At 39.5% G+C, this 12,500-nt stretch overlaps 2 protein-coding genes across 2 annotated transcripts in view; both read right to left on the reverse strand.

Moving 5' to 3' along the window:
* LOC140931616 (phosphatidylinositol phosphatase PTPRQ-like) overlaps positions 1–5,383 on the reverse strand; it is a 13,845-nt gene extending 8,462 nt beyond the window's left edge. The window contains exons 1-6 of the mRNA XM_073381414.1: positions 5,377–5,383; positions 4,665–4,859; positions 3,518–3,610; positions 2,719–2,825; positions 1,103–1,271; positions 274–576 (exon numbers count right to left, since the gene is read on the reverse strand). Coding sequence (XP_073237515.1) covers positions 274–576; positions 1,103–1,271; positions 2,719–2,825; positions 3,518–3,610; positions 4,665–4,859; positions 5,377–5,383 — 874 coding nt within the window. The remainder of the gene's footprint in view (positions 1–273; positions 577–1,102; positions 1,272–2,718; positions 2,826–3,517; positions 3,611–4,664; positions 4,860–5,376) is intronic.
* A 629-nt stretch (positions 5,384–6,012) lies between these two features.
* The window catches only part of LOC140930578 (receptor-type tyrosine-protein phosphatase F-like), an 8,907-nt gene continuing 2,419 nt past the window's right edge, over positions 6,013–12,500 (reverse strand). The window contains exons 4-9 of the mRNA XM_073380301.1: positions 12,148–12,342; positions 11,001–11,093; positions 10,205–10,311; positions 8,589–8,757; positions 7,760–8,062; positions 6,013–6,369 (exon numbers count right to left, since the gene is read on the reverse strand). Coding sequence (XP_073236402.1) covers positions 6,032–6,369; positions 7,760–8,062; positions 8,589–8,757; positions 10,205–10,311; positions 11,001–11,093; positions 12,148–12,342 — 1,205 coding nt within the window. The 3' untranslated portion in view covers positions 6,013–6,031. The remainder of the gene's footprint in view (positions 6,370–7,759; positions 8,063–8,588; positions 8,758–10,204; positions 10,312–11,000; positions 11,094–12,147; positions 12,343–12,500) is intronic.

Raw genomic sequence — 12,500 nt, forward strand, 5'->3', positions numbered from 1 at the left:
TTACAGACTCTGGGTAACTAGAAGACGAGGTGCTTCTAAAGCCACATTTCAAATTGACACCTTATAAAGGCCAACAGTAAGTGTTCAAAACGTTACGATCGTTCGACATTAAACTGAATATCGGGCTAAACGATATATTACTGTTTTCTATAAGCCAAGAGTAACTTCGAGTACAGCAAATATATGAACAGTTAGAACCACTGAAAATTAAGCACACGCTTAGAACTATGTTCATTGAGAAATAACAACAGTTTGAAGAATGACGTTTCATACCTGCATCCTTTGTCATCCCTTGCACAAAACTGGGAGCCCCACTCAACTTCCTTCTCAAGTTGTACGCCACAACAGCAATGGTGTAATTCGTGTAAGCCTTCAGATAGGTGATATCGGTGATAATCGTTTCCTTGACACTTTTCGGTAGGGTTAAGTTCTTTCGAGTTGAGTTACCGCTAACCGATCTCCAATAATACAAGTAATAGCCAATCTCTCCATTTGGTTCTTTAGGCGCTCGCCACCACAAATCAATAGAATTTTTGGTTGTTCCGTAAATTGTTACCTCACGAACCTTGGAAGGCGCTGAAAGAACAATCAACGGTTAAAGGGATAGTGTGATGGTGGTTTGATCAAATTATTTCGTTCGGAGCTGGTCACCAAAAACAAATACTAATGAAGAGGCGGACGAATGAGATTAAGGCGATTAACCGTTATGTTTTCAAACGTTATCTCCATTGCCTTAGAATATATCAGGTTCCTTTTTAACTGTTTAGGTAGGACCCAACTGCGAGTGTCCACGCCTTTCAAATATCTCCTTTCACGTTCTCTCTTTTATTTGTCCCTCTTAATTATCACGCTCAGAAGACACGAAACCGTGTTGTCATTTAGAGGTAATTTCAATCAATTAAAGAGATTTTTCTCCGAATAATATCAACACAGAATCAAGAGAAATGCTCATGAGAATTAATAAAAAGATCACCAAAGGGGAACATTTCTTGATCTTTTGACACATTCTCCTGTATTAATTCTTCAAAGATATGTATGAGGATCAGTCGGAAGAATATGTATGTGGACATTGAGTCCTTGAGGGCTAAAATAAGAAACATACCTGTCTCGTCAGTCTTAACAGAGACACGAGTCTTCTTTCCTCCCCCGGCTCCTGTGAAGGCTTGAACTTCAACTTTATAGCGAGTGTACGGCTTTAGGTGAAGCAGACTGGTGCTGGTGTTAAGACCAACATCCTTGGACAAATCTGAGCTTGATGCACCATAAAACACCTGGAAACAGACAACGAAAACTTTTAAAAAAAGGAAATAATAATATCATTTATCGTGGCTGTGCCAAACAGGACTTTCCAGTCGGAAAAGTAGCTACTTTCCTGAGTATTTCCCACCAAAGTCGCAAAGCGTTCGCATTTTTCCGTGTTTTCTGCATGTTAAAACTGAGTGCAACGCTGGACCCGGTACGTTTTTTTTTTTTTAATCTAGCAGAGACCGGATGAAACTTACTTTGTGTAATTGTGGTTTTCATCCTGTCAAAATCAAGTCTTGCTGTTGCTGTTATGTTCCAAGGTCGATTAACGTTAACATGAGGTTAAATACATATTAATCTGGGTCTCTTGTTCTTTTGTTCAAATAATTATCTCAAAGAATTTACTCAACTCTTTTTACAACACCCAATCAAATTGTCGACAAAAAAATTGGTAACCTAAATTTTGCACTAACCTGCTTTGAACAACCCGACCCTTGGTCCCGTTTCCCGAAATGCCCGATAACTTCAGTTTTCGGGTCCAAAGGAAAAGTTTTAAAATCAAAACCTGTTGAATAATAGCACGGTTCCTAGCTCATAAACCAGTCAATTTTCCTACGTTAACTCAGTGGCCGTGTCATTGTATCATCTTCAAAATGATTGAAACTTTGATCTTCAATGCAAACACGGTAAACATGACAGCATTCCGGGCCCAGTTACCGGGACGTTTGAGAAACGGGCCTCTGGATTCACCGAGGTCAAGCAACAAAAAAATTGCCTACGCTAAGAAACCTACTAAGGCTACACGCTATCGATTTACTAGACTTTTCGAAAGTTTGCTAAGCAGTCAAAACTGAAACAAGTGTTATTGTCGGCGCCATTCGCAGACATAATTTCACTTGAGCGCGAAGCGTTTTCTAGACTTTCTACGAAAAGAAGCTCGATATTTCTGAGAAAAATAAAGAGGTTGAAAAAAAATGCACTTTATTTGAGTGTATTTAGCACGAAAGTACTAACTGGGACACTATTTTTACGTCTCCAACCGAGATGGGACAGCCATTTTACGTGGTCATCCGAGCCACGAGAAGGTCTAGCTTCTTGCAGTGCAAAGGAAGTACCTTCATTTCTCAGTTATTTTAAGACCCCGAGTATTGGTCCGGCCTTGGGAATCGAACCCTCGACCTTCCGCTCTGCAGTCAAGCGCTCGACCGACTGAGCTAATCCTGGTTGGTTTTTTACGTCCTTGCAATTGTATTAAAAACTTAGAGGTAAATGAATATCTCAAACCTCTGCACCTTAGAGATTTGACCGCGTAAAGCGCGCACTTGACTTTTCGCGGGGAAACCTGGTACCCGTTATGGAACTTGAGTACAATGACCTGTACAGTAAACCTGGCGCCAAATATCCCGTACTTCACTTGTTTAAAAAAGGATGCTGATGTTTGCAATGAACGGAGCGCAGTATTGAGCAACATACCTTGTATCCTTTAAGCATGCCATTAATGTTCAGTGGCTTTTTCCACGAGACCTCAATGGAATATCCGCTCGTATTCCACGCACGCAAATCTTGTGGTTCCGATGGCACTGGTAACGAAAAAGTGAAACACAATAACTTCACTGACGTAATAAACCATTGCAAGATGACGTCATTTTACTACCACAATACTTCAGGGTTCAAATTTTTTGTTCAAATGGAGGCCTTTGTACCTGAACCTCGCTGAGATGACCAATTTTTTAATATTACGGGTAAAACGAAATGAATTCTGGTAGCAGTAGCAAAATGCCCCCATCGTCCAAATGTCCAATGTTCCATGGATATAAGTGTTCCCTTAGAGTTGTCGGTTAGACGTTCGACTGTAAGGAAAAATCCCTGACATTATTTTTTGTAAGCAGCTAAGTTGAAAAAATAATAATAATAATAAACGAAGGGGACAATGTCGAAACGAATCTATTTCTGAGATACTACCAACAAGTTTGAATAAATTCTTACATCCGCGACGCCGCGACCGCACATTGTGCTGAACCGTTCAGTTCAACAACGGTGAAATCATCGGTATCCACAGCACCTTTCAGCAAATGTAGCGCACGCTATTATGCTTTATAAAATAGCAACCTTTTGGCTTTGCCAGCAAAGATATATACGGCAGCATATTTGCCTTTTTCAGGACTAAAGAAAAAGAGGAGTTAAAAAAATCAGCGCAATGCGAGATTTTCCACTTTCGCTCCCGCTCAGCTGACTAGAAAAGTAAAACAGATAGCTCTTAAGGGTTAAATACCTCCTTCGTCCGTTGAGTAGTTACGTGCAGCAAAAGGACCTTTTCCTACTGAAGTATATGCAGCTAATTTAATTGTGTACTGTGAAAAAGGTTCTGCAAAGAAATAAAGTAACTCTACAACATCAATACTAGATGCCTTAATCAATATATTCTATTATCAAGCCTCACATCAAAATGACAAAAAAAAAAGAAAAGAAGAAAAAGAAAAGGAAAAAAGAAAGAAAAAATCGTGGTCAGAAGGGGAATCGAACACATAACACAAGTCCTGGGTGTTGTCTGCATATATGATACATTAGTAAAATTCTACTCGTATACTGTTTTCTTGCTGGCAAATCACGATGTTTTTGTTTTGTTTTGTTTTGTTTTTCACTTTAGTACCTCTTTGCAGCTGCAAAACTATTGTTAAATATGCATAAAATAAAATAGAGAAAGTTCAAAAAATAAAAATAACTTGGACGTTTGAATCGATACAAAGCACAGACGAGCACAGCCACATGCGGTCGTAGCTTGCATGTTTAGAAAACTGAGACGTGATAGATAGTCAAAAACCTACGACGAACAGATATCGACTGCAACTTCGCAATCTTATTCCCAGGCCAAAGGGAAAAAGCCTGTCACAAAACTACATCCAACACATCGAATGCAACTTTGACTTGCCGTCGACTTTCCAACTCGCGATGACATAGTAGTTACAGCTTCCTTAAATGAAAAAATGACCAAAAAACTAGTAGAACAATTAGAAGGCCCACTCTCGATTCCTATTTGCTCTGGAAGTTAACTCGCAACTTTACACCTCGTCGACTGTCTAATTTGGCGGCAGAAATATCGAGTTCACCTGCTGGGCCGAGTTGTTCAAAGCTGGGTTAAGATGAACCAGGGTTAGTGCGAGATTTGAATTCAGATTTGAAAGCTTAGAAAGCATTTCGGTTTAATTCTTTTTGTCTACAAGTTGATGATTGGACGCTCTAAAAATAGCACAGAAAATTATCCGAGAAAGTGCTTTTGAACACATGAAAAAGAAACCCGGGTTTAATTTAACCCCAGGTTAAGCGCTAATCGGCCTTCGAACAACTGGGCCCGGAATTTTAAAAGTTTCATATTCACTACCAACAAATTACAAAACTGAAATAATAATTTAACTACTTACTCAAATCAGAAATATTGTATGAACCCATGGCACCATTGAAAATAAGACATTTTGGGTTGCTCACATCTCTAGCATCGCTCCAACACAACTCAAAGGTCTTTATAATGCCATTGGGCTCTAATGGAGGTGTCCAACTGACTTCTATGGAATTGGACGTAATCACGGCATCTGGCTGTAAGATTGGTTGACCAGGAACTGCAAAAACAAGCAGGTTATAAGTGCCTGACTAACGACTTGGACTAAAATCTTAACTTAAGTCCAAACGAGCTGTGTCTATACTATAATTGTCCGTTTTAAAGTTACTTGCAATCCGACTGCACCGAGCGGTATATTTCACGAAGGCCACCAATAAAAAAATGAAATTTACAGAGGGTTGTCGGATTGAAAAAGAAATGAGTTTTTTTGTTGTTTTTTCGTTGAACAAAGGAGTAGAGGCCTTCAGACGCGACGAAGAAGACGACTACGAGGAAAGATTTATGCTTTGGGCTTTTTACACGTATTATCAAAAAATATACACCCCGTAAAGTTTCTATTAATTTCTTTTTACTTATTTTTCACGAGAAAAGGTAACACGATATTTCTGTTGAAGGAGGTTACCCCTCTCTCGATTGCCCGATAGCAAGATCTACTATATTTTTTTGGCTAAAACACTCCAGACGACGGCTATCACGTTTTCCCGCCGAAATGACGCTGGTTCACGCGCGCTCACTACTTGGCATCTCGTAGTCGTTTCAGAATCTAACGGTCTCTAACATACCTTGTAACAGCCTCTCATCTTACTCTGCTTTCACAACGGGCCAATATAAAACTATAATTTTTAGTGTTTGGGTGTTTGGTAAAAAAAAAAAAAAAAAGAAGAAGAAATTTCACAGTCCACCAGGGATCCAATACAAAGCTGTGAGATTCAACGAGTTTTCCAGAATTTCCAGAGAAAGTGTGATCTCTGAATTTAACCGTATCAAGAAATGGTCTTTTGTACCGGATCAAATTCAACAAAGCAATAGCCCTTTGTCCTAAGTACTGCCACCGAAACCACAGCGAACAGTCTGTGCATGATCGATTAACGTTCGGCGTGACAAATTTATAATATTAGGGGGGAGGAGAGAGGTTTTTGCTCTGACACGATGCTATTTTAACTGGGGTGCTGAGGGGAAAGTTACGCCAAGAGGTGCTTATTGTCAAGTAAAACATAGGGGTGTGAACATTTTCTGTTTGCTCATCTCAACTACTATAGCACATGATTAATCTACAAGTGAGCACACAACGCAGGCGTATATATTTTGCGGGTCGAGCGGGAAAACCGTTTTAGTTTCGATCGGATCGTAATAATGTGAAGGAGTTTTATTGTGGCACTCCCAAGTTCTTTTCTACTGAGCGCTCTGAACAAAGCAAACGATGATACAAGTAAATGACTCACCGCCAGGTAGTGTCTGGTTTTCAATCGCAACAGAAAGCGGTCCTATCCCGCCACTTGATTTGCAAGCCACGGATATTCGGTAAATACGAAAGGGCTTCAAGTTTTCAATTGTGTAACGTTGTCCTGGTACGTTGGGAATTCTTTTCGTTTCTTGGTTGTCTTTTTCGTAGTATTTCACTTTATATCCCACAATTTTACCGTTGGGTTCGACAGGTGGATACCAGGACACAATCATTGACGTTGAAGTGATATCTGTTAAAGCTACGTTTAGAGGAGGTCCACTGGGAGCTGCAAAAATCGGTAAATAAAAAATATATCAGCCACTTGTTAGTAATCAGAGCTGCAAATAAGAGGCTGTCATCGGACAATGATCGACTGGTTATCCACTCAATCCATCGTTGTTCTTTTGCTTTTGAGTCCGTCAATAAGTCGTTTGTACGGTGCCGGTAACCAGTGACTACGATTCAGTGGCATCTGCTCGCATTCATTAAACCAGCTTTCTACAGTAAGTAGTTGATAATAGTTTGTAGAATACGTAATACATCAAACAAGCTGATTTCTAGTCGATTTGATGTTTCGTCTGTAAATGTTAACATCACCATTTCTTGTCGCTTGTTTGTGTTCAGTCGGTCACGTGCCTAAGCTTCTCTCCGGTCTCACCAATATAAGTGGACTGGCAGTTGTAGCATTTGTTCTTGTATACTACTCCCTGTCTTTCTGTTCGCAGTTGAAGAAGGCTACGGACGAACATGAGCGATTTCACGTCAAAAGACACTAGTTTGTAGTCGTCAGGTATCTGATATGTCTTCATGGCGTCAATTAAGTTCTCAGAAGACTGTAGTTTATGTCGAGCTTCGTCACTCAAAAGTTTTAGTACATTAGGTATTTAGACAGTTAATAAAAATAGGTAGTCCATACAACTTGGGTGGCTGCTTGGGTGGCTGAGAAGCACTACAGCTCAGTCTGCTGTAGCGTCGAAAGTCGATTTTTTCGGTTTTCGTCATTTTTTTTTTTTTAATAATTGTTTTATTGAAATCACACTGTCAAAGTTATAAAGAGGTACATAATTACGTAATAAGGAATTGAAAAAGACTGAAAAAAAAAGGGACGGGACGAAGTGTAACTTACAACTGACATTGACTACATAACTACATAGAATTAATCAATCACAATTTTTTTGTTTGGCAAAGTCTGAGAGAGCAGGTGCTTTGTTTTCGTCATGTAAGTGACTGTAGTTTGTTGTTAAGTTTGAGTTGCAGTGCAGCGGTTGGATCTCAAGTTCTTCGTAGGTCTCAGGTAGTTTTGTCGTTAACAAGTGCGTCCTTTTTCTCATTGTACTCTGCCTTGCCCATAACCAACAGTCACCCGTCCCTTTGCAGGCAATATGACAATATCGAGAACTTATTTACAGACTCTGGGTAACTAGAAGACGAGGTGCTTCTAAAGCCACATTTCAAATTGACACCTTATAAAGGCCAACAGTAAGTGTTCAAAACGTTACGATCGTTCGACATTAAACTGAATATCGGGCTAAACGATATATTACTGTTTTCTATAAGCCAAGAGTAACTTCGAGTACAGCAAATATATGAACAGTTAGAACCACTGAAAATCAAGCACACGCTTAGAACTATGTTCATTGAGAAATAACAACAGTTTGAAGAATGACGTTTCATACCTGCATCCTTTGTCATCCCTTGCACAAAACTGGGAGCCCCACTCAACTTCCTTCTCAAGTTGTACGCCACAACAGCAATGGTGTAATTCGTGTAAGCCTTCAGATAGGTGATATCGGTGATAATCGTTTCCTTGACACTTTTCGGTAGGGTTAAGTTCTTTCGAGTTGAGTTACCGCTAACCGATCTCCAATAATACAAGTAATAGCCAATCTCTCCATTTGGTTCTTTAGGCGCTCGCCACCACAAATCAATAGAATTTTTGGTTGTTCCGTAAATTGTCACCTCACGAACCTTGGAAGGCGCTGAAAGAACAATCAACGGTTAAAGGGATAGTGTGATGGTGGTTTGATCAAATTATTTCGTTCGGAGCTGGTCACCAAAAACAAATACTAATGAAGAGGCGGACGAATGAGATTAAGGCGATTAACCGTTATGTTTTCAAACGTTATCTCCATTGCCTTAGAATATATCAGGTTCCTTTTTAACTGTTTAGGTAGGACCCAACTGCGAGTGTCCACGCCTTTCAAATATCTCCTTTCACGTTCTCTCTTTTATTTGTCCCTCTTAATTATCACGCTCAGAAGACACGAAACTGTGTTGTCATTTAGAGGTAATTTCAATCAATTAAAGAGATTTTTCTCCGAATAATATCAACACAGAATCAAGAGAAATGCTCATGAGAATTAATAAAAAGATCACCAAAGGGGAACATTTCTTGATCTTTTGACACATTCTCCTGTATTAATTCTTCAAAGATATGTATGAGGATCAGTCGGAAGAATATGTATGTGGACATTGAGTCCTTGAGGGCTAAAATAAGAAACATACCTGTCTCGTCAGTCTTAACAGAGACACGAGTCTTCTTTCCTCCCCCGGCTCCTGTGAAGGCTTGAACTTCAACTTTATAGCGAGTGTACGGCTTTAGGTGAAGCAGACTGGTGCTGGTGTTAAGACCAACATCCTTGGACAAATCTGAGCTTGATGCACCATAAAACACCTGGAAACAGACAACGAAAACTTTTAAAAAAAGGAAATAATAATATCATTTATCGTGGCTGTGCCAAACAGGACTTTCCAGTCGGAAAAGTAGCTACTTTCCTGAGTATTTCCCACCAAAGTCGCAAAGCGTTCGCATTTTTCCGTGTTTTCTGCATGTTAAAACTGAGTGCAACGCTGGACCCGGTACGTTTTTTTTTTTTTAATCTAGCAGAGACCGGATGAAACTTACTTTGTGTAATTGTGGTTTTCATCCTGTCAAAATCAAGTCTTGCTGTTGCTGTTATGTTCCAAGGTCGATTAACGTTAACATGAGGTTAAATACATATTAATCTGGGTCTCTTGTTCTTTTGTTCAAATAATTATCTCAAAGAATTTACTCAATTCTTTTTACAACACCCAATCAAATTGTCGACAAAAAAATTGGTAACCTAAATTTTGCACTAACCTGCTTTGAACAACCCGACCCTTGGTCCCGTTTCCCGAAATGCCCGATAACTTCAGTTTTCGGGTCCAAAGGAAAAGTTTTAAAATCAAAACCTGTTGAATAATAGCACGGTTCCTAGCTCATAAACCAGTCAATTTTCCTACGTTAACTCAGTGGCCGTGTCATTGTATCATCTTCAAAATGATTGAAACTTTGATCTTCAATGCAAACACGGTAAACATGACGGCATTCCGGGCCCAGTTACCGGGACGTTTGAGAAACGGGCCTCTGGATTCACCGAGGTCAAGCAACAAAAAAATTGCCTACGCTAAGAAACCTACTAAGGCTACACGCTATCGATTTACTAGACTTTTCGAAAGTTTGCTAAGCAGTCAAAACTGAAACAAGTGTTATTGTCGGCGCCATTCGCAGACATAATTTCACTTGAGCGCGAAGCGTTTTCTAGACTTTCTACGAAAAGAAGCTCGATATTTCTGAGAAAAATAAAGAGGTTGAAAAAAAATGCACTTTATTTGAGTGTATTTAGCACGAAAGTACTAACTGGGACACTATTTTTACGTCTCCAACCGAGATGGGACAGCCATTTTACGTGGTCATCCGAGCCACGAGAAGGTCTAGCTTCTTGCAGTGCAAAGGAAGTACCTTCATTTCTCAGTTATTTTAAGACCCCGAGTATTGGTCCGGCCTTGGGAATCGAACCCTCGACCTTCCGCTCTGCAGTCAAGCGCTCGACCGACTGAGCTAATCCTGGTTGGTTTTTTACGTCCTTGCAATTGTATTAAAAACTTAGAGGTAAATGAATATCTCAAACCTCTGCACCTTAGAGATTTGACCGCGTAAAGCGCGCACTTGACTTTTCGCGGGGAAACCTGGTACCCGTTATGGAACTTGAGTACAATGACCTGTACAGTAAACCTGGCGCCAAATATCCCGTACTTCACTTGTTTAAAAAAGGATGCTGATGTTTGCAATGAACGGAGCGCAGTATTGAGCAACATACCTTGTATCCTTTAAGCATGCCATTAATGTTCAGTGGCTTTTTCCACGAGACCTCAATGGAATATCCGCTCGTATTCCACGCACGCAAATCTTGTGGTTCCGATGGCACTGGTAACGAAAAAGTGAAACACAATAACTTCACTGACGTAATAAACCATTGCAAGATGACGTCATTTTACTACCACAATACTTCAGGGTTCAAATTTTTTGTTCAAATGGAGGCCTTTGTACCTGAACCTCGCTGAGATGACCAATTTTTTAATATTACGGGTAAAACGAAATGAATTCTGGTAGCAGTAGCAAAATGCCCCCATCGTCCAAATGTCCAATGTTCCATGGATATAAGTGTTCCCTTAGAGTTGTCGGTTAGACGTTCGACTGTAAGGAAAAATCCCTGACATTATTTTTTGTAAGCAGCTAAATTGAAAAAAATAAATAAATAAACGAAGGGGACAATGTCGAAACGAATCTATTTCTAAGATACTACCAACAAGTTTGAATAAATTCTTACATCCGCGACGCCGCGACCGCACATTGTGCTGAACCGTTCAGTTCAACAACGGTGAAATCATCGGTATCCACAGCACCTTTCAGCAAATGTAGCGCACGCTATTATGCTTTATAAAATAGCAACCTTTTGGCTTTGCCAGCAAAGATATATACGGCAGCATATTTGCCTTTTTCAGGACTAAAGAAAAAGAGGAGTTAAAAAAATCAGCGCAATGCGAGATTTTCCACTTTCGCTCCCGCTCAGCTGACTAGAAAAGTAAAACAGATAGCTCTTAAGGGTTAAATACCTCCTTCGTCCGTTGAGTAGTTACGTGCAGCAAAAGGACCTTTTCCTACTGAAGTATATGCAGCTAATTTAATTGTGTACTGTGAAAAAGGTTCTGCAAAGAAATAAAGTAACTCTACAACATCAATACTAGATGCCTTAATCAATATATTCTATTATCAAGCCTCACATCAAAATGACAAAAAAAAAAGAAAAGAAGAAAAAGAAAAGGAAAAAAGAAAGAAAAAATCGTGGTCAGAAGGGGAATCGAACACATAACACAAGTCCTGGGTGTTGTCTGCATATATGATACATTAGTAAAATTCTACTCGTATACTGTTTTCTTGCTGGCAAATCACGATGTTTTTGTTTTGTTTTGTTTTGTTTTTCACTTTAGTACCTCTTTGCAGCTGCAAAACTATTGTTAAATATGCATAAAATAAAATAGAGAAAGTTCAAAAAATAAAAATAACTTGGACGTTTGAATCGATACAAAGCACAGACGAGCACAGCCACATGCGGTCGTAGCTTGCATGTTTAGAAAACTGAGACGTGATAGATAGTCAAAAACCTACGACGAACAGATATCGACTGCAACTTCGCAATCTTATTCCCAGGCCAAAGGGAAAAAGCCTGTCACAAAACTACATCCAACACATCGAATGCAACTTTGACTTGCCGTCGACTTTCCAACTCGCGATGACATAGTAGTTACAGCTTCCTTAAATGAAAAAATGACCAAAAAACTAGTAGAACAATTAGAAGGCCCACTCTCGATTCCTATTTGCTCTGGAAGTTAACTCGCAACTTTACACCTCGTCGACTGTCTAATTTGGCGGCAGAAATATCGAGTTCACCTGCTGGGCCGAGTTGTTCAAAGCTGGGTTAAGATGAACCAGGGTTAGTGCGAGATTTGAATTCAGATTTGAAAGCTTAGAAAGCATTTCGGTTTAATTCTTTTTGTCTACAAGTTGATGATTGGACGCTCTAAAAATAGCACAGAAAATTATCCGAGAAAGTGCTTTTGAACACATGAAAAAGAAACCCGGGTTTAATTTAACCCCAGGTTAAGCGCTAATCGGCCTTCGAACAACTGGGCCCGGAATTTTAAAAGTTTCATATTCACTACCAACAAATTACAAAACTGAAATAATAATTTAACTACTTACTCAAATCAGAAATATTGTATGAACCCATGGCACCATTGAAAATAAGACATTTTGGGTTGCTCACATCTCTAGCATCGCTCCAACACAACTCAAAGGTCTTTATAATGCCATTGGGCTCTAATGGAGGTGTCCAACTGACTTCTATGGAATTGGACGTAATCACGGCATCTGGCTGTAAGATTGGTTGACCAGGAACTGCAAAAACATTGCACGTTTGTCACTTATTAAAATAAATAATATAGATTTAGCCAAGGCTAAAGGCGAAGCTCCAGTATTAAATTTATAATTTACTTCAAACAATAAAATTGTAACCATTGTAAAGAAATCCACTTAGAGTTGAGCCTGCGATCAGT

This window comes from Porites lutea, chromosome 3, assembly GCF_958299795.1.
Source record: "Porites lutea chromosome 3, jaPorLute2.1, whole genome shotgun sequence".
Taxonomy (NCBI): Eukaryota; Metazoa; Cnidaria; class Anthozoa; order Scleractinia; family Poritidae; genus Porites; species Porites lutea.